The sequence below is a fragment of the Solanum stenotomum genome, chromosome 3 (genome assembly GCF_019186545.1).
Source record: "Solanum stenotomum isolate F172 chromosome 3, ASM1918654v1, whole genome shotgun sequence".
In the NCBI taxonomy this organism is placed as follows: Eukaryota; Viridiplantae; Streptophyta; class Magnoliopsida; order Solanales; family Solanaceae; genus Solanum; species Solanum stenotomum.
Window position 1 is genome coordinate 38,198,851 of NC_064284.1, and position 26,642 is coordinate 38,225,492.

General features: G+C 34.8%; 2 protein-coding genes across 3 annotated transcripts in view; both read right to left on the minus strand.

Moving 5' to 3' along the window:
- Positions 1-26,642, minus strand: part of LOC125858376 (serine/threonine-protein kinase Nek6-like) — a 1,100,283-nt gene that overhangs the window by 634,914 nt on the left and 438,727 nt on the right. The window lies entirely within an intron of this gene.
- LOC125858395 (protein cornichon homolog 1) lies at positions 1,080-16,407 on the minus strand. 2 transcript variants are annotated; one of them, XM_049538155.1, is made up of 5 exons: positions 16,177-16,407; positions 15,405-15,586; positions 13,552-13,674; positions 1,586-1,705; positions 1,080-1,496 (listed from the first exon to the last, which is right to left on the minus strand). In XM_049538155.1, exons 1-4 carry the CDS (start codon positions 16,249-16,251, stop codon positions 1,621-1,623), a joined length of 465 nt encoding a protein of 154 aa, XP_049394112.1. In that variant the 5' UTR covers positions 16,252-16,407; the 3' UTR covers positions 1,080-1,496; positions 1,586-1,620. The 2 variants fall into 2 exon arrangements, with proteins under 2 accessions (XP_049394112.1, XP_049394111.1); XM_049538154.1 differs by having other exon boundaries at positions 1,080-1,705.

Below are 26,642 nucleotides of genomic sequence, written 5' to 3' on the forward strand. Positions count from 1 at the left end.
TGTAAGATTTGCTCTAGGATCAACTGCCTTAATAACGGAGATGTAAACGCAAAATTTTACCACATCTCTGTATCCAATAGGAGAAGGAAAATAGGATCTCTTTCTTTCAAGACGATTCTGGTAATTGGAATACTAACTGTACTGAGATCATTTTACATACCAAGCAGTCTTATCATTTAACCTTAATAACATAAGCATAAATTATAAGATAATGATTGTAAAAATACATATCAGGATCTGTAACATAAGCAATAGTGTCAGTGAGCCACTCAACATGAACAAAAGTATACAATATTTAATTGTGAAGAAGAAGAAGAAGAGGAGGAGGTTCAGAATTTTCGCTATGTTAAAATGAGGGGAAATCCCTCTATTTATAGACAACAAAGGGTAGTGTGAACAAATGTTTCTTGTACCTTCTCACAAATGTTACAACTATTTGGAAAAGTTGCAATCCTTCGGAAAGGTCACAACCTTTCATAAAAGTCATAACTTTTCATAAAAGTCGCAACTCTTCATTAAAGTCGCAATTTTTCATATAAGTCACAACTTTTCATAAAAGTCACAACTCTTCGTTGTCACAATTTTTCTTTAAAGTCGCAACTTTTCATTAAAGTCACAACTTTCATGAAAGGGAAGGCTAATTTTGTAAATAATAAAAATTCTAATTTGTGGTGGCGCCACGTATGCGGGCCTAAGATATATATATATAGAGATTGTTTTCATCTCCTATTTGTTTTAGTTTTACAACAATTACTAATATATCATGATATGTATTTCCCGAATTGGCATACACGTGCGGCCCAACTAGTATATAGAATGGGTGGTTAACGACCAAATTCATTGTAACACAATTATAATAATTTATGCAAAAAGAGGCTTCCTGAGGATGGAACAAAAAAGTGACAATAACTATTAAGTGCATTAGCCGTCAATGGAGTGCATTTGCATAAGGAGAGATGATGTAATGAAATGTGTCGAATAAAAAGTTCTTGATGCAGATGCATTGTATCTAAATGGGTTTTTGACTGATAAATATAGTATTTTCAATTATGATTAGTAACAAGATAGTAAGAACAGTCTGAGGATTTACAGAACCGCAAAATTGATAGTGTCTTTTATCACACATTAGTCATAACACAACTCTGCCTGGTGATATGCCTCACCATTTCTTTCTGTCTAACAGAATAGCCAGAAATACAGGTGGATTTCAGTAGGACACCGGGGCCTTCTGCGCTAACTTAGCTACTTCATGCAAAACAATGCTATACGAAAACCGACAGCCAAAACCAAAAACAACACATCTCCAATCTGGGAGACAAAATGAGGGTTTTCTATTACAAGTCTACAGGACATTTACAAAGTCGCATAGCTCTTATGGACATTCAACCGCCAGAGCTACACAACTGAAAGCACGAGTGCATGAAACTGACGGAAAAAGAGATAGTGAATAATGTAATGACGAAAAGACAGCCAAAAGTCAACCCTGACACGGTTTGCTGAAAAAATAACCAAATACAAACAAGAGTAAGCAAGTTAGCTCACAGTTCAAGTAGAGAATTTCCAGGGCTATGTTGGTTGATCAGACCTCAGTTATCTCGACCAAAAACTGGAAAATATACATCAAAAGAAGCTCGGCAATGGTAAAGAACCAAAATCAATAGCTTCATCTTCATCGACTAGAGCATTAATAAAAGATAGGACCAGACTGCATGGAAGAAATCATTTTGATCAGAAAAGAAAAACAAAGGCCCTTTTAAGTAGCATGCATGTTAAAGTCAACAAAAATATCAGCAAGGAATACAAGGCTTATAAATGTTGTGCCTGCAGTATTTTATACTACTCAATATGCCCATCCTTTTGTGTAGCAGGGTATAATCAAACTTTTTTCTCAAGAATTAAGATGACACCCATTCCTTCCATACTTGACAGGATTTTGCACAAAGAGAACATCATGAAAGTGCATTTGCTATTGAAATCATGTCAAAAACAACTGTCATCTATTCTGTTCAGAAATTTGATGCAAATCTTAAAATTTGAATTAGAACTATGCTATGCAATAATTTACATACCAATGACCACATAGCGACTTCATACTTTGCTTCATAAAAGGATTCAGAAAAGCATACAAAAGAGGAGAGCTTTTATAGCTGGGATTTCATCTCTACAGGTAACTTTATACGTGCTTCTACCATTCTCTGAATGAGTTCTTAGTTGAACAAATAAATATGAACCCTGAATATTTTCTTACTTATTTCTCTCTCTCTTACATATATATAAGGCAGGGCACCGGAACGGGTTGTACCGGTACCATTCCGGTCTGTTCCAGTCCGGTAGTATTCGGGACGGGATGGGATACATTGAACCGGTACACGGAACGGAACGGTACCATGATTTGGTACCGGTATACCGGTACCGGTTCATCCCGGTTCATTCCGGTTCCGTTCCGGTCCGGTCCGGTCCCGGTAAATCATTTTTAATTAAAATAAAAAATAATATTTTTGTCATTATTTACTTTTATTAGCATTTCTTTTTTGTTTATTTAATTTTTTTAAAATTACAAACTTAAGTTATTTAACTTACAAGTTATAAGTATAACTTAATTACTTATAAACTTCAAAAGATTCAAATCTTTAAACTTATAACATAACTACATAAGCTCAAAAACTAAAAAATAAAACTTTATTAAACTTAACTTACAAACTTATATACGTAAAAATTAAAAAAAATATCTTTAAAATAAACTTAAGTAAAATTATTATAAATTTTAAAACTTAAATACTATAAACTAATATAACTTAGAAAAATAAAAAAAACATTCGTATTTTCGTAATTCAAAATAACTCAAAAAAAATAATTATTTTTTGAAATAGCTATATGTGCCGTCCCGTTTATCCCATCCCGTTCCGTTCCGGTCCATTCCGGTCCGTCCCGGTTCTATTCCGGTATATAGTGGGACGGGACGGAACTGAGCCTCCATCCCGGTAGTTCCGGTACGGTTCATCCCGGTACCGGTCAACAACCCGGTCAAACCGTCCCGTTCCGGTCCGGTACCGGTTCGTTCCGCTCCGGTGGTCCCATTCCGGTCCAGTGCCTAGCCTTACATATATAAAACTTTAAACCCTCTATTTTGCTGTCATTTGTCAACTAGTTGTACCTGCAATTGTATCCATTCATGTATAGAACAAGTAGGGATCCAATGTACTGTCATAACCAACTTATAAAGCATATAGTTATGTATCTCCACCCCCTCCTCCCCCCTCCTATATATATATATATATATATATTAATAATCTTCATTCCCGAACATTGGGGTCAGCGGAAGGTTCATATTATTTCAATACTCAGCAATTATGGATTATCTAAAACTTTCTTTTCTATTATATAATATATATACATATCAATGGCGGAGCCAGAAATTTTATCAAGTGTGTTCAAGAATATATATTTTTTTTATAAGTGAGTTGAATATTATTTGTTTAACCTAGCGATTGTACCATGAACGATTCCAACAATTGTTACTATCAAATACAAACAATCAAGTTTTTTTTTTTCCCTGATGCATTGATTTTATATAATCAAAAATATATGAATTATAATGTGTAAAGTGAATTACTCACCATCAAATATTTTTTTTCTTAAAAAAAGAAAGAAGATAAAACATATGTATCAATTTTAGCTTTGGGTTTAAAGTGGTTAATATATATAAGCACAAATTTTTAATGTAAAATATTATCCATTTTGTTTTTTTCACCCTTCGAAAGTGCATTATATGTTAGATAAAATTAGAAATACAAAATATATATATAATAACAAATTTCAAAATCAGAATAATTTATTCATATATGTTAGTGGTTACTCTATATTATTAAATTTTTTATTTTTTTTTGATAAAGTAAAGTTTACTCTATATTATTAAAATTGCAATATTAAGAATTAAGAAACTTGAGGAACATTTAAGAATTTCAGGTAAATTAAAATTAATAAATATATTTGTTTGATGCAAGAATAATGGTGCGAGTACAAGTGTAAGGTTGTGACCTGCTCTCAAAAGAAACAAAAACTGTTATGCACTCGGCAAGATTTGAACCCGAGAACTGAAAACAAATACCCTTAACCATTGCGCCAAAGGAAGAGCTTATGTAAAGGGTGTTCAACATTAAATATATATCCCTTAAACTTAGAATTTGACCTATATACATAGTGAAATTTTCTGGCGAAAAGTGTTCAACTGACCACCCTTAGAAGGTTGTAGCTCGGGCCCTGATATTTACTAATGGCCTAACCCATCAATGCCCCCCCTAAAGTTGACACTAATTTTCACTTAGACACTCCAACTATACTTTGTTCATTTTAGACACCTCATGTGATGTCCCGCTGTGTCATTTTGACACTTTTTGCTGACATGACATAGTGAGTGTGATACACTCCTTACCAGCGCGTGGAGAGCTTATATTTAACTATTTTCATTTTATTTTTATCTTCTTCTTCCCCATTTTAGCCACCATTTTTCAAAACTTAAACTCCTTCCATGGAGAAATAGATCTAATAGTGCTACAACACCAAGAGATTTCAAGCTTAAACAACTTTTCTTATTTTGTTGCCATTCTTCCTCCTTGAAATGTTTTGAAAAAAATCGAAATATATTTTTTTAAAAGAAAATCTAGGAAATTCTTTTAGGGAACTCTTTGTTTAGATTTGAATAATTTGGTTTTATTTGAAGTTATAAGTAAGACGAATCAGTGTTTGTAAAGAAATTGTGCTTTTGGAAAATAATTCTTTTCAAATAGTTAAATTACTATGAAAGTATATTGGAGAAAGACAATCTGGATTGGGGAGAGGTTGGGGTTGGGGGGGTGGGAGGTGGTGGAGAAGATGCATTGAGTGTGGGAGGGGTAGGGGTTGTGGACTGTGGAGAAGACAATCTAGTGGGGGAGGGGTTGAGGATCAGGGGTGGGGTAGTGGAGAAGACAACATAGGATGGGATTGTAAGTGGTTAATTTTTAAAAAAAATATTATTTGGATAAAAATTGCCACGTGTCATTGAGTCATTGGCCTTTTTTTTAAACCTCAAAATTAATTATTTAAAAATTATTTTCAATATATATGCCACATGTCTTTGTTTAATTCGTCATTTTGACACGTCATCGGCGAGTGTGTTACACATGCCTTACATATTTGGCTGATTATAAAAAAAGTTTCAAAATGACACACCAAAACATGACATGAGGTGTCTAAAATGAACAAAGCCTAGTTGAAGTGTCGAAGTGAAAGTTAGTGCCAACTTTAGGGGGCCACCGATGGGTTAGGCCTTTACTAATACTAGAACAACGAATGTTTGAGGAGCTTAGGGTCAATCGATCAATTGACCGATATGTCCTCCTCAAATTTCCTCTATTTTATGTATTTACAAATTAACAAAAAATATTACTATAAATTACAATAATTAGTATTTTTTATTTTATTTTCTTTTTTACTAAATTATGAATTTAAAAATTATTAAAAAATAGTATCATAAATCACAATAATTAACAACTTAAAATATTTTACTATGTATTAAAAGAGCGAACGTTTGAGGAGCTTAGGGTTAGTCGGTCAATTGACCAATTTGCCCTTTTCCTCAATTTTCCTCTATTTTATGTATTTAAAAATTAACAAAAATTAGTATGATAAATTACAATATTTAGTATTTTTCTGTTTATTTTCTTTTTTTGTATATTATGCATTTAAAAATTATTTAAAAATAGTATTATAAATCACAATAATTAAAACTTAAATTTTTTTTAAAATATATTAAAAAATTGATGAACTTTCAAAATTTCACTTAAGTCACATAAATTGAACGAGAGGGGGTAACATATATAACTTGAAAATTATGTTGACTAAAATATTTTAAAATGTATACTAAAAAATTGATTAACTCTAAAAATTTCACATGTGCCACATAAGTGACAAAATTAACAACTTAAAATATTTAAACAAATATATTAAAAATTGATTAACTCTCAAAACATGACATGTGTTATAGATATTATTTAAAAAGCAAGTTAAAAATATTATAGAAATAATTAACAACAAAAGTTATTTAAAAATTTAGTTGACTCTCCTAATTCTATCTATGTCACATAAATTAAAACAAATAAAGTAATATATATAGGGCCCGGGTTGTCCCAGGCTTTTGTATCTAGTATTTTACTATGCTTCAATCCCAAACATTGAGGTCAACAGATTGAATCCTAATATCATAAATGTTCTCTTTGGGTCCATATTATGTCAATACTCAGCACTTGAGGATTATCTAACAATAGGGAATCTCTAATATATTCTAGTGGTTATATCTTTAATATGCTAAGAATCTTTTATTTTACTAAGAATGAGTATTCTAGTTGGTCTCACATATACAAATTTCCAACTACCATTGTTTTCTATCTTTTGCAAGATCTATCGGGATTTTGAGTATTCCATATCTTTTGAGATATCTTTATTTCATGTGATTTTATATCTGTTTCTTCCTAATTTTAACACCTTTGATCATGTTTTCACATCTAAAAATTGATGTATGTAACACACGACAAAACCATCTCAAGCGATGTTCTCTTATATTATCCTCTACTTTCACCTTCTTACAGATGTAATCATTTATGATCTTGTATGACTGCACATCTATCTTGACATTCGCATTTACGTGACACATATCTCGTGGATATATTGAGCTTCAACACTCTCATACACCATTGATGGCCCTATAGTTGTTCTATACAACTTATCTTTCACTTTCACTTTGGTAGATGTCTTTCCTATTGCATAACACTCTCATTCCTACTTTAATCCTATGCTTCACATCTCTATCCATCATTCCATTCTCCTAGAATATAGAGCCTAAATATCTAGTTTATATACATTTATGTACCTCAATACATCCAATCTCAACTAAACTTTTCTTACTTTGTTGGCAAACCATACAATGCATGAATTTTATCTTACTTCATTGAAACCCTTATTAGTTTCATCGGTTAAACAAGGTTGTCAATAAAGAGCATACACCATGGTACCTCATCATGTATATTGTTGGTTAGCTAATCCATAACAAGAGAAAATAGGTTGGGGCTTAGCATAGTTTCCAGGTGAAAACCCAGGGTTGTGAGGAATTCCTTTGTGTCTCTTACCACCGTTCTTACACTGGTGACAAATATAAATTCTTTTCCTTTTCAATACCCGCCAAAGGACGCTTTTTGACACTATCATATGACTTCTCTAAGTCAATAAATTTCATGAGTAGGTCCTTTTTCTACCTATAAATTCCATCAATCTTCTCCATAAAATATAGCCTCTTATAGACATACCAGGCACAAATCTAAATTGGTTCTCTATCACCCTTGTAGTGGGCCTAAGTCTCCGCTCTATTATTCATTCGCATAGTTCTGTTGTATGGATCATAAGTTTAACCCCCTGATAGTTAGCAAAACTTTTTGTACCTCATGTGTTCTTGTACATGGGAACCAAAGTGTTTTTTCATCGCTTAATTGGCTATTTGGCATCTTTCCGCCCCCAAGGCCTAGCTCAAGTGGCAAAAGGTGGAGGATTTGTGGCTTAGGTCGCAGGTTCAAGCCCCACACCATGCAAAGCGAAGCCCGGTATTTAAGTGGAGAAGGGTAGAGGGGCGGGCCCATTATCCACTGAGTTTAGAAGGCTGTGATTGGTCCAAAGGCCGGGTCACAGACGGATTTCTCGGTTATCAAAAAGAAAAAAAAATTGGCATCTTTCCACACATCAATGTAGCATTAAATGGTTTGGTAAGGCATTTTACTCTTTTATATCTGGGGCACTTCCAGACACCTGTATGGGAACCATCTGGTCCACAATCTTCTTTAACTTTCATAGATTTCATGGAGTCCTCTATTGCGTGAGTGTAATTCTACTACTACAGTTAAAGTTCTTGTCTAGCATGAAATAAAAAATTTCATGGCTTGAGTTGAATGATTGATCAAAATAGGCTCTCTACTCTTTTTTACCTCACCATCTCCGGATAAGATTCCAAGACTCGTCCCAATGCACTTAACATGGTTCAAATCTTTACCCTTCTCTTTCGTCCATGCTAGTTTACACATTTCTTTCTCTCCGTCTTGTGTCCCTAATTCTTAGTACAAGCCATCGGGAGCTTTTAGTATACATTAGCCTAGCATGCGGTATTTTAGTATCCTCAATGGAATACTGTATTTGTACAATAGTTAGTTATTTGTACTTTATGCACTTTTAGTCCATTTTATAATTAAAGATGTACTTTCTATCGTAAAAATGATGAATTTTTTAAAGTAAATACCAATAGATTTGAAGAGGATAAAGTATGTCATTTGCAATACAAATTTTACATGAAATATTTTGAGATAAACGTGCAACACACATTCACAGAACTAGTATACATATGTATGTATGTATACACATACAACAACATACGAGTGTGGTCTCACAAATGTGTTAGCACACCTTACCCCCTACCTTTGTGGGGTAGAGAGGTTATTTCAGATAGACCCTCGGCTCAAGAAAAATCATTTTCCAATACAGGTTTGAGAAAAAAATGCAAGAGTAAATGAACTGTGGTGAAATTATTGAAGAAAGAAAAATATTGACAACAAAAATAGTAAAGATAACCAAAGTAACAACAACAGTAATCAAATTGAAGAAATAAGATAATACTAGCATAATAATAATAATAATCATAAGGGAGCAGATAGGTGCTCCCACCTAGAACCAAGTTCTACCACTAAGAAGAGAGAAATCGTGAGACTACCTACTAACCATCTACCCTAAGCATAAATACCTAAGTATCCCTAAAACAATCAGACCAAAAATTACAAAGGCCAACAAAAATATGAAATACAATTAAAAAAATAATTAAAGTAAAACGGTGGGTTATACAACATTTTTTTTTTGAACTTGGTAAGGTTGTATTATATCACAAAACAGTACATGGGTTGTACTGAAACCTTATATACAAAAGCCCCAAATTCTCACTGCTCTGTGGCTAAATTGAGTCTAAAACATCAATTATAGAGACAGTATCATTTGAGTATAATTGATTACACCAAAAACATAATAGCAAAATGCAGTTGAGCTTCACTTTTTGCACACTATTTTCTATGCTCTCAAAACACCTAGAGTTCCTCTCTTTCCATATTGCCCACCATATTGAAGCAGGGATAAGTCTCCAGCTGCCTCTGTCTTTTGCCAATACTCCTGCTTCCTCCCAGCTCTGTAAAGCCTCTGAAACTTTCCCAGGCATAGTCCAGGAGATGCCTTTGTGACTCAAAAAAATCCTCCATAATTGTTGAGTGTACTTGCAGTGTAGAAACAGATGATTTACATTCTCTAAAGTCTCCCCACAGAGAAAGCATCTAGAGCATAAGGTTATCCCTCTCTTCATGACATTGTCTTGAGTAAGAGCTGCTTCCTTGGCCAACAACCAGACAAAGCAAGATACTTTGTAGGGTATTCTGCTTTTCCATATTTCTTTCCATGGCCAATTTTTAATTTGTTGGTTTTTCTGATCCATTAGCTTATAAGCTCTACTAACTTTGTATACTCCTCTATTGTTTCCTGTCCACCATAGAACATCCTTCCCTGTTTGAAGTCCATTGAAAGGCTCCACTGTGTTAAGAAAATCAGCTACTCTCTGAACCTCCCAGTCATTTAGATGTCTTCTGAAGTTGAAGTTCCACCCCTGTAGTGTCCATAAATCTGCTATAAACCCTTGCTGAAATGTAACTAAGTTGTAAACATCAGGAAATAACTCTTCCAAGTTGCCTTTCTCATGCCAATTATCCTTCCAAAACATGGTCTTTCTCCCATCAAAAACTTTCATCTTTGAGTTGTTCTTCAATTCATCCCATAGATTCCTAATGGACCTCCAAAGGCTGACTCCATAAGGAGTAGTCACCTCTTTGGTCATCCATTTGTCTTCTGGTATATATTTAGCCTCAATCACCCTTTCCCACAACAGTTGGTTACCATTTGCATACTTCCATAACCATTTCATTTGAAGAGCTTTACTTTGCAAGTTTAGGTTCTTAATCCCCAGACCACTATTTTTCTGATAACTGATTTCCACTTTACCAAGTGAAATCCTTTCTTTTCCTTATTGCCCTGCCACAAAAATTTCCTTCTAATACTGTCCAGCCTCTTGGTGACCCTTGGTGGGATAGGAAAAAGGGACATCATGTAAGTTGGAAGAGCATCAAGTACTAAATTGATTAGTGTCAATCTTCCACCCTTAGACAAGTATTGTGTTTTCCACCTGGCTAGTTTTTTTTCACACTTCTCGATCACATTGTTCCATATATCTATGGACATAGATTTGGCTCCTAAAGGTAATCCCAAGTATGTAGATGGCAGAGTCACCTCCAAGGATTGTTGCTAACCAGCTCATGTTGTTGACTACATTAATAGGGTACATTAAACTCTTTCTCCAGTTGATATGTAGACCAGCGACCCCTTCAAATAGAACCAAGATCAGTCTTAAGTGCTTTAGTTGATCTTCCTCAACATCACAAAAAATAAGTGTGTCATCTGCATATTGTAGATGTGTCACTTCCAGACTGTCAATCCCTTCTCTAGCCACTTCAACACCCTTTATCCAACCTTGTAATTTGGTTGTCTTGATCATGTTATTCAGTCCTTCCATAGCAATTAGGAATAGAAAAGGTGACAGAAGGTCACCTTGCCGGAGTCCTCTATATGATTGGAAGAATCCTGTTGGAGAACCATTAACTAGAACTAAACAGACTGTTGAAATACATTGCTCCATCCACTTCAACCACTTTTGCCCAAAACCCATCATTTCTAATACCTTCATAAGGTATCTCCAATTAACGTGGTCATAAGCTTTCTCTATGTCCAACTTACAGAGAATGTCTGGCTTCTTCTTCTGAACTCTGGAATCAACAGCTTCATTGGCAATCAAGACTGCATAATTTGTCTCCCTTTGATGAATGCCATTTGTTGAGAATCTACCAACTTGCCAATCACCCCTTTCAGTCTCTCAGTCAATACTTTAGAGAGCAACTTGTAAATACTGCCAATTAGACTTATCGGTCTAAAGTCCCTCAACTCCTTGGCACCCTTCTTTTTAGGAATAAGTGCTATGAATGTTGCATTAAAACTCTTCTCAAACGCTCCTTGATCATAAAAGTTTTGAAAAGTGTCCATGATGTCCTGCTTCACCACCTCCCAACACTCGATAAATAAGCCCATAGTAAAACCATTTGGCCTTAGCGCTTGCTTTATCAGTTGCCCAACATCTTGAGGCACCTCAAAATTTCACTCTCATCAAAATGGCCTTGGAGAGCCCCCCCTATCTTCCTCTGTTAGGACTAGAAACTGAGTATTTTGGAAGATAGGTCTCCACTGGATGGTTTCTGAGTACAACATTTTGTAATACCCCACAATTTTCCCTTTGATTCTACTTGGTTCTTTGGTAGTTTCTCCATGTATCACTAGCTGGTCTATATTGTTGTATCTTTTATGAGCATTTGCCATTTTGTGAAAGAATTTGGTATTCTTATCACCTTCCTTTAACCAAAGAACTCTTGACTTTTGTCTCCATGAAATCTCCTCCTTCTTCAACAACTCCTCATATTTTAGAAGTAATTCAAACTTTTTAGCTATCTCTTCATCAGTGAATACTTTATCTTCCCTCTCAGTATCCAAGACTACCATTTGTTCGAGCAATTTCTTCCTTTGTACTCCCAAGTTCCCAGTCTCCTCATTCCTCCATTCTTTGAGTTTGTGCTTCAGAGCTTTGAGCTTGCAGGCCAGGACATAGTCAGGCCTGCCTAAGAAGTTGAAAGAGGACCACCAGTTTTTGACTCTATCAATAAAACCTTTCGTCTCCAGCCACCAATTTTCAAATTTAAAATAATTCTTGTTCTTTTTCCAAGACCCTCCAAGTAGTGCTATAGGGATGTGGTCAGAGCTCAAACTTTGAAGTGGAAGTTGTTTCAGATTTCCGAAATTGTCATCCCACTCATCTGAAATTAGGATTCTATCAATCCTTGAAGCTGTTTTCTGTTGGTCTCCTTTGAACCAAGTATAATTAGCATTCTCTAGTTGCAAGTCAACTAAATTCATATCTTCGATAAAGTCTGAAAATTCCCTCATGCCTCTAGTTCTGATTGAACAATTTTTCTTCTCGGAGATGTATCTAGTGACATTGAAGTCCCCACAAACGGCCCAAGGCCCTTCTATCAGTCCCCTCACAGAATCCAATTCATCCCAAACCATTCTTCTTTCTTTGTAAGAGTTGGGAGCATATACTCCCGTGATGTGGCTCTTAAAAGACTGAAGTTGGGATTCAAACTCCTGTTTCTTTCAACTGCCCTTGCTAAGAGAATCTGAAACCATTTTTGAGCAAACATTTTGCTCCACACCAATATCATAGTTTTCAATAACTAAACATTATCAGTCAGGGTACCTGCAATATTTTCATTTTGCACTGATTGGATGATTATGGCCTCTTAACTGAACATGTGACATCATTTTGTAACTGTTCCACAAAACAGTTAGTCTACCATTTCTTTTCTCTAACCATCTGAAGCTCTAATATCCATTTCAACATCGATTTTCAAGTACTAACTTTCCAATCAAATTTACAATGTGCAAACACTTGCATTCCTTTTTGTAGTAGCTCTTAAGATACTGTTGATCACTCTAACTCATGCAGTGAATATTCAAGATTCCTTTTCAAAAAGAAAAGAAAAAAAAAACATTCAAGATTCCATTTACTGTAGTTCAGATAGATAACTCTTGTCATCCCGTTAACTACAATTTGAATTGAAAAACATCAAGCTTAACCACGGAAACTGGAATTTTCTGTACCAAGGCCAAAACTTTTTACTCTGGACCTAAATATACAGATCATTACTAGGCTTGTTAGATGATATTATGATAAGATGGAGGTGGCTCCACAGGCTGTGTAGAAACTTTGATCAAACCACAGTGAGGGTCAAAGCATTTAACTATGGACGAAAAATTGGAACAAAGTTTAATGATAAGCACAACAATCATTACTGGACTTATCAGATGGTTAGATAGAGGCTCCATAAGCTGTGAAGAAACTTTGAGCAAGCTACAGCTGCACGATATTCTCAATGGATCAACTCTAAAGCTTATTCTATAATCTTTACTCTATTATTTCATTCCAGTAATTACTAATAGTAAAAAGTTCAACCGAAACAGAAAGCCTAAAATGGAGAGGAAACAAGAAAAGGAAATCACATCACATATGCATTCCTAATCTTCTTATGAGATAACGGAGCACATTATACTTTTCAGAATCAAAGGAAACACCTATCAGACCTAAGTACTGTCCAGAATTCAAGAACTGCAGACTGAATGTTAAAATCTCCAACAATGGATGGGAAAACTGATAGCAAAGTAGAAAATGTGTCCCTTCATTGGATATTCTATGTAGAAACAGCAATCAAACTACATATTAGCATATCTTGAGAGAAGATGTGGGCAAAATGAGGAAAACAACAGGATCAAGAGTTATAATAAAACCTGACAAGCACTAGCACGAAGAGGACCAAGTAGAAACCCAGCTTCAATATCCGAATCTTCTTCTCAGACTCAATGAACCTAAAAACTTCGGTCACGTCAATTAGATGCTGCCGGCTTAAGAATCTGCAATGCAATAACACCTCTCTTAGTTAAGATTTAAAGAAAGCATCTTTTGAAGACGAGAAATATGAACTTTTTAAATTGTAACATAGAACACGCCAATTCTGCCCAATCAACATTGAAGGCCATTTCTGGGATAATTAATACTGATCTACTTTTGCCTTGAATGCTGGTTGATGTAGTTTCTCACAATCTTACCTTTGACCTTAGAGGCTTCCTTTAAAATATGGCATTGCCACACCATTGACTTCTGGTTGAAATAGGACCTGCTCATCATAATCCTGCCTTGCTAAAACCCAGTCATACCAAACCTCCTCTCAAAAAAAGTTTTTGGTTGTATCAAAAGATTTGAAACCCATAGCACAATAGATAGTTTCTTCATCCACAACTACAAAAAAGTTAAAAGTAACACCTAAGTTGCTTGGACTTGGATGTCCGATATGGGTGCGGATTTAGAGGTCGGATCCTTCATGATCTAATTTTAAGATTAGGGGAAGATTGACGTATGGATACGGGTGCGGGGATTCGCCTAAAAGTAATTAAAATATCTAAAAATAGAGTTATTAAACCTAAATTATGAGATATTATGCGGAGATCTTCAGGAGAATCCTGAAGGAAAAGGAGTGACATAGAAATTTCTATTTAAAGGGTATTCCATTTTCTTCAATTTCACCTTAGCTTTTGTATTGACTACATAAATCAATAAACTATCCAGACTTTTCCCATCGATTTTAGTCAAAGTACCCAAAATCGGTTGACCAAATCGGACACAGCCATGTCCTGTCGACACGGGTGCGGCACCAAAAGTGACGAGTCCGAGCAACTTAGAGTAGCATAGCAAGTGAAAACTAGGGGAAACAAAGAGAAGAGTGGAGTCACCGGAAAGATGGGTTCTACCCTCCTAGTAAGTAGGGCAGAGTATTCTCAGAAACTGTGCTTGGGAACTTTTTTTACCGAACACAACCCTATACTCTTATTATACAACTCTACATTTGGGGCTAACAAGTAGAGTATTTCTTTAATATTTTTGCCTTGGAGGTGCCTAACTTAAAAGGCAAGCCTAACCCAATTAGTCACCACTCTCTCTCTCTCTCTCTTCTATATCTACTAACAGCAAATGAAAAAATGTTCTTGATGGCACCTTATGTAAATCATGTATCCCAGACACCAAAAAACTCAAGTATCACCTTGGTACTTACCATACTCCAAAACCTGTATAACATATTAGGCCTTAAGAAGTGACGGTCACAGTCCGAATCGATTTGGATACATATTCCAATAACAATTTTCCCTATCTTTCCATCTTATTCCTCATAATTAACATATAAGAACATAACCCGAACAGAGATGTTAGCTAATTAGTGGCTCGAGAAGCTCCACATTACATTGATAACATCATAACTAATACACTTTGAGAAGCAAAGAGTATTAAGCAAAAGCCAGATTTCAGGAATGGAAGCAATCTCATTTATATGGAAACCTATCCTACTCGGATCCTCCCAAAGTGTCGGATTTCATGTATGGAAGTATAATCTCATTTATATGAAAACCTATGTTACACAGATCCTTGCTATACCCATGTCGGATCCTCCAAAATTTCTCTATTCTATAAGGATCCAACACGGGTGCAGCGACATTTTGGGATGATCTAAGCAACATAGACAGAAAGTACATGGCATGAATATCAACTTGACATAAGATGTAACATACATAAATTAGAAGAAGGAACTTACTTTCTCACATTATAGTAAGCAGGAAGAAGTGTTAGCAGGAAGATAAACCAATGCCCTGTGACAAGGAATAGGATGCAGAATGCACCATGTAAAATATGCTCTTTAAGGACAACAGAGTTGATACGAGATGAAGACTCATAAGGGTTCATATAATCAGCTTCCAAATCTGTTAAGCAAACGATCTACAGGAACCAAAATAAAGAACTTCAGACAACAGGGAACAGAAATGAATTATGTGGACGAAAGAGGATAAAGTAAACAGCTGACAAGGACTTTCATCACTGCAGCAAATCAATTAACACAGCAGAAAAAAAAAATTGCTGCAGACCCACTAAAGTAAACAAAAACTCAGAACTTCTGGACATCAACTTAACACGATTCTATAAAGATTATTCCATAATTAGATGAACATATTAGTTTGTCAACTAATGACACCTTGCAATAAGCAAAAAAAATTAAAAATCCACTAATCAATAGTTGTCTAATACTACTTTATTTTATACAGAACCATTTGGGTTGCTCTGCAAACTCTGAAAAAAAAAGGTTTAAAGAAGAAATAAAGAGAAAAAGAAAAAAGACAACTCCCCAAAGAGAATAGTGAAATAAAAATCATACAAAATCACTCTCTACCTCTACGCCACCCACCACCAACAAATGATTTGTGAAATAAACATTGAATTATATTTCCAGTAATCTTCCAAAAACATTAACAAGGAAGACCAAAAAAAAAGAAAACTTAATGGGGTTTACGCATAAACGGAGAAAAGGATACCTGATAGATGAGTAATGAAATAAGGGAAATGTTAATGGCTAAAAATATAAGCCAAAGAATGGGTTCCCAAGACATTATTTTTGGTTTGATTGGATTCTCTACATGCAGATGGAGGAAGAAAAAGCAAATCCGTAAAAGAGGGTTTTGATGAATGAGGATTGTTTAGGAGGAAAAACCCAGAAATATTTAATGATGGGCTATTGTCTTCTTGGGAGGAACAAAAGAGAAAGGGAAAGTTAATGGATACTGAACAAGAACTACTCAATTAATCATACTAGTGAACTCTTTCAATAAAAATCCAATCAAATGATTAAATAAATTAATTTTACTTAGATTTAGTTTGATTCGATTTTATATTCTTTCAATCAACAACATTTTATTTATTTGATTTTTATTTTGATTTTAAAAATGAATAAAATATATTTTACAAATTTTAATTAAACTAGATAATTTATCCACGCTTCACACGGGTAATTCATGACCTCATTAAGATTATGAATGATCATTTTCCTATATCTGAATATTAGAAATTTGGTATTGTCACTTATATTAACAACTTGAAAGATTGTAAAATTTTTACTCTTTAATGAGTTTTATCTTCTACATATTTTCAATTATATATATATTCTTCGATATAATTGTCTTCTCAATATTGAATGATTTTTCATAGATTAGACAATTATCAATTTATCTATTGTTTTGTACAATTGCATACAAAGTACTCCCTCCATTCCTATTTATATGTCATCAATTGCTATAAATAGTTGGACCATAATACTTGTCATTTCATAAAATCAATGCATAAATTATCATATTCTTCCTATTATATTCTTGATAAAGTAGTTAATTAGTCTTGAAGATATATATTTTGATCAACCTAGGAAAACTATGAAGTAGTTAATATCCATTGTAGTACTTCATACATTGATTAATTACTCTCTCCACTCACTATATATAAAATCTGATTTTGAAAATAAGCTCAAAAATTTAAATAGTCAACCAAATGCATTTTAATTTTTGAAATCTAGCATATTCATTATTTGTTGAAAAGTTGACTTAAGAAAACATTAAATAAGGATAGAAGGGTAAAATTACTTAATTTATTAATATACAAGTGCAATCTAAAAAGGTGACCTATAAAAAGGAGCGGAGGAGTATAAGATACCCAATTTAATGAGGGCTATTATTCATTCTTTAGCCGGTAGCAACTAAGTTTCATGTTCTTCCATGTCATTCTCCATAAACACTCATAAATATGACATAAAAAATTCATCATGTAAAAGATATTTGCCCCTCGTAATCTCAAATATATGTTCCTTGATTATTCTAGAGTTAGTAAATCATAAAAAGATCTCATTAATTTTTTAAAAACTTTATTAATCATATTTTAAAAACTTAAAATATTTTGAAATACATTATTTTTTACCAAAAAAAAAAGGAACAATTAAAGAATTATGAACAATTTAAGTCACATGTTTGTTATTTTGGAGCGCACCAACTGAGCAAAAATATAGAAATTAAAAACAATTACAAGTAATTAGGAGATTAGGAAAGATTACAAGCAGGAGTAGCTATAATAGTTGAGACTCTCAAACTTTGTCTTGTATTATCCATTAACAAAGAATAAAAAATTAGTAATTGAAACATTTAAACTTTTTGAATAAAGAATGTGAAAGGTTAAGAAACAATATATAAAAAATATATATGTGATAACATTTCTTTCTGTGTGTGTGCGTGTACATATATACATATACATATACACTTTCCTAAAAGTATGAACTCTCTAACTTGAATGTTAAAATTATTATAATACTCCCAATTAAAATATCCAATTTATTTTATCTTTTATATTTTATATTATATTACATTTATTTATTTATTTATATTATAAAATATATTTAAAGCATACACCTTATCACATTAAAGGTTGGACTTTTTCAAAGAGTTGTGTATTTTTTAAAGAGAGTTGTGACTTTTTCAAAAAGTTATGACTTTTACAAAAATGTGTGATTTCTACGATGAGTTGTGATTTTTTCAAATGGTTACGACTATTCAGAATTGTTGTAGCTATTTCATAGGATTGTGACTTATTCAAAGAGTTGGTCTAAAGAGTTGTGACTTTTTGGATGAATTGTGACCTTTCTGAAAGGTTGTGCCTTTTATGATAAGGCAATATAAGAACATGTTCAGACTACATTCGTTGGCTATAAATAGGAGGTTCCCTCACATTTCTAAACATCGAATTTTCTATCTTTTCTATTTTTCTTCTTCTTAAAACACTCAATTTAGTAAATATTTTATATTTATTTATATTATAAAATAAAATATGTTAAAAGAAGACATTTTTCACATTGAAGGATTGTGACTTTTTCCGGGGGTTGTGGCTTTTCCAAAGAGTTGTGACTTTTTCTGAAGGGTTGTCACTTTTCCGAAGAGTAGGCTTTTCCAAAGGATAGTGACTTTTTCAAAGAGTTGTGAATTTTCTGAAGAGTTGTGACTTTTCTAATAAGGCACAATATGTATTTGTTCACACTACCCTTTGTTGGCTATAAATAGAGGGGTTCTCTCTCATTTTTAAACCACAAATTTTCAAAGTTTTCTATTCTTCTTCTTCTTAACACTCAATTTAAAACTATTCTATATTTCTTACTATATTGTTAAAGCAATTTTATGGACTATTGGTCCAATTTAATGGTTATCTCAAAGAAGTTAGGATAAGGACTACTACCAAAAGTCTTAGACCAAATCGTACAAAATATTTCATGTTGTATTTATTTATATTATAAAATATATTAAAAGCAAACACATTTTCACATTCAAGAATTTTGTTTTTTTATGGATTGTGACTTTTTCAAAGAGTTGCATCTTTTTCGATGGGTTGTGACTTTTATATCAGCCAATCAAGAAAGCTCAAAAAGTTTTCATCACCAAAAAATACAAAAGTAATTCAATACAAATACATAAAAGATTAAAATTAACAGATCATTGAATGAAATACTGGTGTTAGTTGTTGGACAAAGTAATGATAGAAGGAAAAAGCCCACAGAAAGAAGTAGGTACGAACCAAAAAATTATTCTGGTTGTGATTAGTTGCTCAAGAATTGAGCAGTTGAAATAATTTTCTTTTGACATGTTCAATGGAGAAAAAAAAACTATAAAGAAATTACATGTTCATACTACATTTGTTGGCTATAAATAGGAGGTTCTCTCACATTTTTAAACATCGAATTTTCTATCTTTTCTATTCTTCTTCTTCTTCTTAGAACACTCAATTTAGTACATATTTTATATTTATTTATCTTATAATATAAAATATATTAAAAGAAGACACTTTTCACATCGAAGGATTGTGACTAGTTCAAGGGGTTGTGATTTTTTCAAAGAGTTGTGACTTTTTCTGAAAGGTTGTCACTTTTCCAAAGAGTTGGCTTTTCCAAAGGATAGTGACTTTTCCAAAGAGTTGACTTTTCTGAAGGGCTATGACTTTTCTAATAAGGCACAATAATCACTTGTTCACACTACTCTTTGTTGGCTATACATAGAGGGGTTCTCTCTCATTTTATCACAAATTTTCTAAGTTTTCTATTATTCTTCTTCTTAACACTCAATTTAGTACATATTCTATATTTCCTACTATATTTTTTTAAGCAATGTTATGACCATTGGTCCAATTTATTGGTCATCTCAAATAAGTTGAATATGGACTACTATCGAAAGTCTTAGACCAAATCATACAAAATATTTCATATCATATTTATTTATATTATAAAATATATTAAAAGCAGACACATCTTCACATTGAAGAATTGTGATTTTTCCTATGGGTTATGATGTCACACCCCAAACTCAAGGGGCGCAACTGGCTCATAATGCCAAAACTCAGGCCCGAGCCGTCTCTGCTGAACCATTTGCTACTAGCGCATGGCAGCCACACGCAATCAAGAAATCAAACAAGTATATCTCGGCTTAAAACTAAGTCATCGGCCGGCAAGGCCCCTGCCAACTGATCTATAAAAGAAACAGCTACTCCCAGGAGATCATATAAATAAATAGTCAACTAGCACAGAAGTCATGATTGGGCCGTCGAGGCCACCATGATATCTATACCAAAACTAAAAGCAGGTACATATCAATGCAATACATCAAACAACTCACAAACTTAAGCAAACCAACCACATAGGCCAGTATGGTCATAGCGTAGCTATACACCACACACATTAGTCTGCAAGCCTCTAGGAGTAGTAAAGATTAGCAGGACAGGGCCCCAGCCTACCCATAAAGATATATGCAACAAAAGGTAACAAACCTCCCAACTCTGGCAGCTCCGGAGGAAAGGGGCTAGCCAACCGGATAAAAGTCAATCCTGCTGCTGAGAAGGTCTACTCAGTCATCTGTCAGGACCTGCATGCATGAATGCAGCGCCCCCAGGCAATGGGGCGTCAGTACAAAATAATGTACAGAGTATGAAAGGCAATAGTTTATGATGAGGTATCCTGATATACTGGAATAATCTGATAAATAAATCAAGGATAAGATAAGTGTACTAACCTGCTCCTAAATCTAAACTTATCAAAAATAATAAAACAATAACCTAACCAAGCCCCCATAAGCTCGGCAGGTACAAATAGCACACAAGACCACCTACTCAGGCCCCCATAAGCCCGGAAGGTGCCAATCAGCCTATATACCCCTACCAGTAGTCTCCTAGCCCCGTAGGCAATCACATAGCCCTCTTAGGCATTAATATAGCCCCGTAGGCAGCACATAGCTCTCTTAGGCATCAACGTAGCTTATAGACAACTCATAGCCCTCTTAGGCAACAACATGGCCCTGTAGGAAGCACATAGCCTTCTTAGGAGTCAATATAGCCCTGTAGGCAACTCATAACCCTTCTAGGCACAATATAGTCCTATTAGACAACATCATAGCCCCCATAGGTATTTCATAGCTCAACAACTAACCACAATATCCCCAAGGGCAACAACAAACAATTAACTAGGCTGAAGGCGAGCAATTTAGCTATAAACAATATATATATATATGAATAATCTCCAAGTCGTTCTTAACTTAGGGTCTTTCTTAACATATCGTGAGTCCCTAAAATGAGGGGTTATAACCACTCAATCAGCCAACCATTCACAATTACATCTACAAGCACCAACGTTAACTACATCTAAGGAAACATGTCGAACGAAGGGAATAACCTTAACATACCTTTCCAATGAACACTCGAAAGACCGTAGTTCCTTCACGAAAGTTGTTCCTTATGTCCTAAGCTTCGCAAACACTATATATACATAGGTGGTACGCACCTATAAACAGTTTATAATTAATCTTATATCGGCAAATTTGCCATATTACCCCAACTTGTCGAAACGTCCGTAGAAATTCATAAAAACAATCATAAAAGAGTCCCGAGTTGATTACCTTAGTTAACCAAGTTAAAACCTTGAAGAAACACCAATAATTACAAATTTATATCTTCAAAAACCAGCTCCAAACGCAGCAAATAGAAGGGAAAAACGATTGCCATGTGTAGGGATTACGTTTCTAGGCATGGGGGCAATGTTTAATGGTAAACATCGTCAAAACTAACCTTCATTATGCTAGGACTCCATAGAAACCCTCTCCTAAGCTTTCTCTCTGGTTTTGGAACTGAAATGAACTGTTTTCATGGCTAAAAACGTTAAATAGCCGACATACCATATTTCTTTACCCTGCCCGAATTCTGCCCTGGCAGTCCTAGTAAAACCCTCATAACTTTTTACTCGAATGTCCGTTTGATACGGGGTTTTGTGCGTTGCAAACTAGACTCGTAGGACTTTGATTTAATGGGTAATAAGCCTTTTAACTCTTTATATATTGGGAGAAAACATCCAATGCATTTGACCCAAATTTCAAAGAAATCTTTAAAAAAGAACTTATGATAACTTTCGTCAACTTTTATTTTGCCACTTACTTAACTTCAAAACTTGAGATAAAACTCTTGAAAACTTAAAATATGACATACCACATCCTTTTTAATTTATTACTCACCCTCTTTGTCTTTCCACGAAGGTACGAGTTAATTTAGACGTTTTGGAAAAGTTGGGGTGTTACATATGATTTTTTCAAAGAGTTGCATCTTTTTCGATGGGTTGTGACTTTTTCATATAGGCCAATCACTAAAGCTTAAAAAGTTTTCATAATAAAAAATACAAAAGTAATTCAATAAAAATTCATAAAAGATAAAATTTACAGATCATTGAATAAAACACTGATGTTAGTTATCGGACAAAGTAATGACAGAAGGAAAAAGCCCAAAAAAGAAGTAGGTATGAACCAAAAAATTGTCCTGGTTGTGATTAGTTGTTCAAGAATTGAGCAGTTGAAATAATTTTCTTTTGACATGTTCAATGGAGAAAAGAAATTACATGTTCATACTACATTTGTTGACTATAAATAGGAGCTTTTCTCACATTTTTAAACATATAATTTTCTTCTTCTTCTCAATTTTGTACATATTTTATATTTATTTATATTATAATATAAAATATATTAAAAGAAGACACTTTTCACATTGAAGGATTGTGACTATTCCAAGGGGTTATGACTTTTGTCACACCCCGAGCCTACACCCTGGACGTGGCCGAAATTCGAGAACCATTGTTGGTCCGCAAGCAAACCCTCATCCTGGCTGACTACAAGCGGAAGACTAACTTGAGCATACATAAGCATCAAATTGAAAGAAACGTTTACAAACAGTTTACTGAATCTCAAAACTTTGTTGAATATACTGAGTATGAAACATAAGTTTTAAATAAAATATCTGAAATTAAAAGACTCTCCAAAACTATCTATCTAAGAAGCCTTTGCTATACATAGATGAGTGTCGGGACAAGACCCATGACTCCTCAAAAGTACTACTAAAACTCATATAAATGGAGTACTCCGAAAGCAAAGAGGTCTCACTCATAAGCAGATGAGTAGATGAAGTAATCTCAACAGTCTCTTGATGTCACGACCCAAGGGTACCCCCTAGACGTAACATGGCGTACTTGACCCCGAAGGGGTCACATACAAGCCCTTAACATAATCATACACATAAAGCCATATGAATGATGCGAAAAATTTAAAACTTTTACAATCGAAGTCAACTTCTTTTTCATAAATGAAAATAAGAGTCTAGACCTTGTCTCAATCACCATCTAGTACAATAGAGAGTACAAATAGGGTCAAAGACCTTTATATCAATAAAGTCTCAAAAATAGAAAGTACAATAGAAACTAGAAATGAATGATGTCTTGTCCTCGAACCATGAGGACTCACCAAGCTTAGGGAATAGTCAACTCAAGCTTCTCTTGAAAGAAGAAGTACGTCTCAACTATCGGAACCTACACTCATAGTAAATGTAGAAGAAATGGGTTAGCACATAAAGTACCAAGTATGGAAGCATGCATAAAAATCCTTGAAATACGATAAAAATGACATTTTTGTTAAAAAAAATATGCATTTGTCAAGTTTGGAAATCAACATGCACTTTCAAGGTAAAACACAAGACATAATCACATTTATGCTTATAACATAGTAAAATCATTACCTTAGCAACCCCCAAGGAACACTTGTGCAATGTATGGTTAGCATGCCATAATACCAACCATACTAAGTACTCCGTTGAAGCTACATTAGTCATACATCTCATCTTTAGACCTCATCATAACCAATAGTCATATACATTACTTTGAACATAAGGAAAGTTATTCATAGCAACCATCCATTCAACATACATGCATACATTCATGTCTCATCATAGCATAAAGAAACCATCCTACAACCCCTCTCAAAGTCTACTTGTGCAATGTAAAAGTGAAGTCCCATACCCTTGCTCCTACTAAGTAAAATTCATCCAGAAGTCATAGTATAGTTTGTGTCATATTCATTATCTTATCATGTAGGGAAGAATAACCATAACCGTTATAGACCACGTGAGCGACATGGAATCTGGTGTCATGTAACCCCACACCGAAAGAAGGTGTCCTACTTGCCTAAGGTAGAACTAAATGTATAAGCTTTTAGGTGGATCCACTAGCTAAAGTCCTATGTGGGCACATAGTTATGGGATATGGAGATTTCTTCTAGAAAACCGACCTATTGTATTGGCGGAGGAGTTTCCATCTCATGAGAATAATCTAAATGACCCGACCTATTGCATTAATGGGAGGGCCTCTACCTCATTGGCCATATCCACTCGGTGTTAAGCATTGTTTCCCAAATTATACATGATTAGTCTTGAATTGCATTTACATGTGTGAAGGAATATTTTTCCCTTCATTCAATACTACTCATAAAGTAACTCATAAATTCAATAGGTGAGAATTAACTTTCATCCCTAGAATCTTCATTAGCATGTGAGTAAACCTTTCACATTACGTTCATAGTGTTTCATGAGAATAGCCTTTCAATCAACACAACATCATTATCATCATCCTAGACAATTTATACATGGTCATGTATAAGGGTAAGGGGAAACAAATCTTTCATCAATACCACAATTTACACAATAGTCATAGAATCTTCACTTTCTAAGTGAATCATAAGTTCGTACATAATTTTCATCAACATGCATAAACCTTCATAAATTCACCCCTCAAGAATCATGAATCATGTATCACAATCACACCTAGAAGTACTACATTAGGAATGAATAAAACACGATTCAATAACTACAATACCATAGAAACAATTCATAGTATTCACCTTGCATCAATACAGCCATCACAATTCATGAAATTGGGGTTATAGGGGAGTTCATAGGTTCATGGGTTCATGGAGAAGTTCACTATAAAAATCACCATTAATCAACAAATCAACCATAATGTAAGACAATTGACCCATTGAAATAGTTATTAGGAAGAACCCATGGCTAGATTGAAAACCCTAGTTTTTGAAGAATCTACCAATTCGAAATTAAAGAGTTGAAGAGCTTCATGGAGAAAAGTGTTCCATGAATCAAGGCTCCCATACCTTGATTGATGTTTTCCTCACGAAATTGGAATGAAAAGGTTGGAACTTGAACCCTAAGCTTGACCTTGTTCTTGTTCTTCAATGGAGTCTTAAAGAGAGAATATTTTGAGAGGGAAGTTGGTCATGTTTGGGTCTTGAGAGTTACGAGGGGTTAAAGAGTGGTACATATATATGTTTAAATAACTAATATAAACCGTCCCTAACCTTTAATAATTAAAATAGGAATCAATTAAATTATTGCACTCTTGGCCGAAATCGAGACAGCCTTTACAAAGGTGACTCACGAAACCCCCATCTACGGTCCGTAGGTGGGGTGACGCCTTGTGCTGGCAAACCGTCATTTGGATTAAAGAAGGGGGAGGACCAGGGGAGAAATGGGCAGACAAAGTCTCGACCCACGACCCCCACCTACGGGGAGTGGGTCCACCCACGGTTCGTGGGTGCCTATTCGTAGGTCATGCTGTCTTTTGACAGCTTTTTAGGCCTTCACTTGGGTCCTCCTCAAGGACCCTTGAGAGGGGGGTAGAGGTCCTTGGGGGTCACGCCTTGACGTGTAGGACCTAAAACATTGGTACTAACTTAGGGAGGTTATTTTAGGACTCGAATCTTTACGTTCAACCTCATTTAGGCTACTAGACTACATAGGCTCTAGTTTAGTTCATTAGATTTTCGGGGTGTTACATTATTGTCACGCCCCAAACTCAAGGGGAGCAACTGGCTCCACTGCCAAAACTCAGGCCCGAGCCAACCCTGCTGAACCATTTGCTACTAGCGCATGGCAGACACACGCAATCATGAAAACAAACTAGCATATCCCGGCTTAAAACTAAGCCCTCGGCCGGTAAGGCCCCTGTCAACATATATATATATAAAAACAACTACTCCCAAGAGTTTATATAAAGAAATAGCCAACTAGCACAGAAGTCCTGACTGGGCCGTCGAGGCCACCATGATATCTATACAAAAATTAGAAGCAGGTATATATCAAGACAATACATCAAACAACTCACAAGATTCAACAAACCAACAAAACCAGGCCAGCATGGCCATAACCTAGTTGTACACCCCACACACTAGTCTGCAAGCCTCAAAGAGTAGTAAAGACTGGCGGGACTGGGACCCAGCCTACCCATAAAAATATACACAACAAAAACTAACAAACCTCCAAACTCTAGCAGCTCCGGAGGAAAGGGGCTAGCCAACCGGATAGAAGTCAATCCTGTTACTGAGGAGGTCTACTCAGTCGTCTGTCAGGACCTGCATGCATGAATGTAGCGCCCCCAGGCAATGGGGAGTCAGTACAAAATAATGTACAGAGTATGAAAGGCTAAACTAAATGAGCAAGTATCATACTACACCAAAAACAATCAGGTAAGGAAATCAAATTTAGATAAGCATGTCAACCCACTACTGAATCTAATAAAATACAATAATGATCAAACACCAACCTAACCAATCCCCCA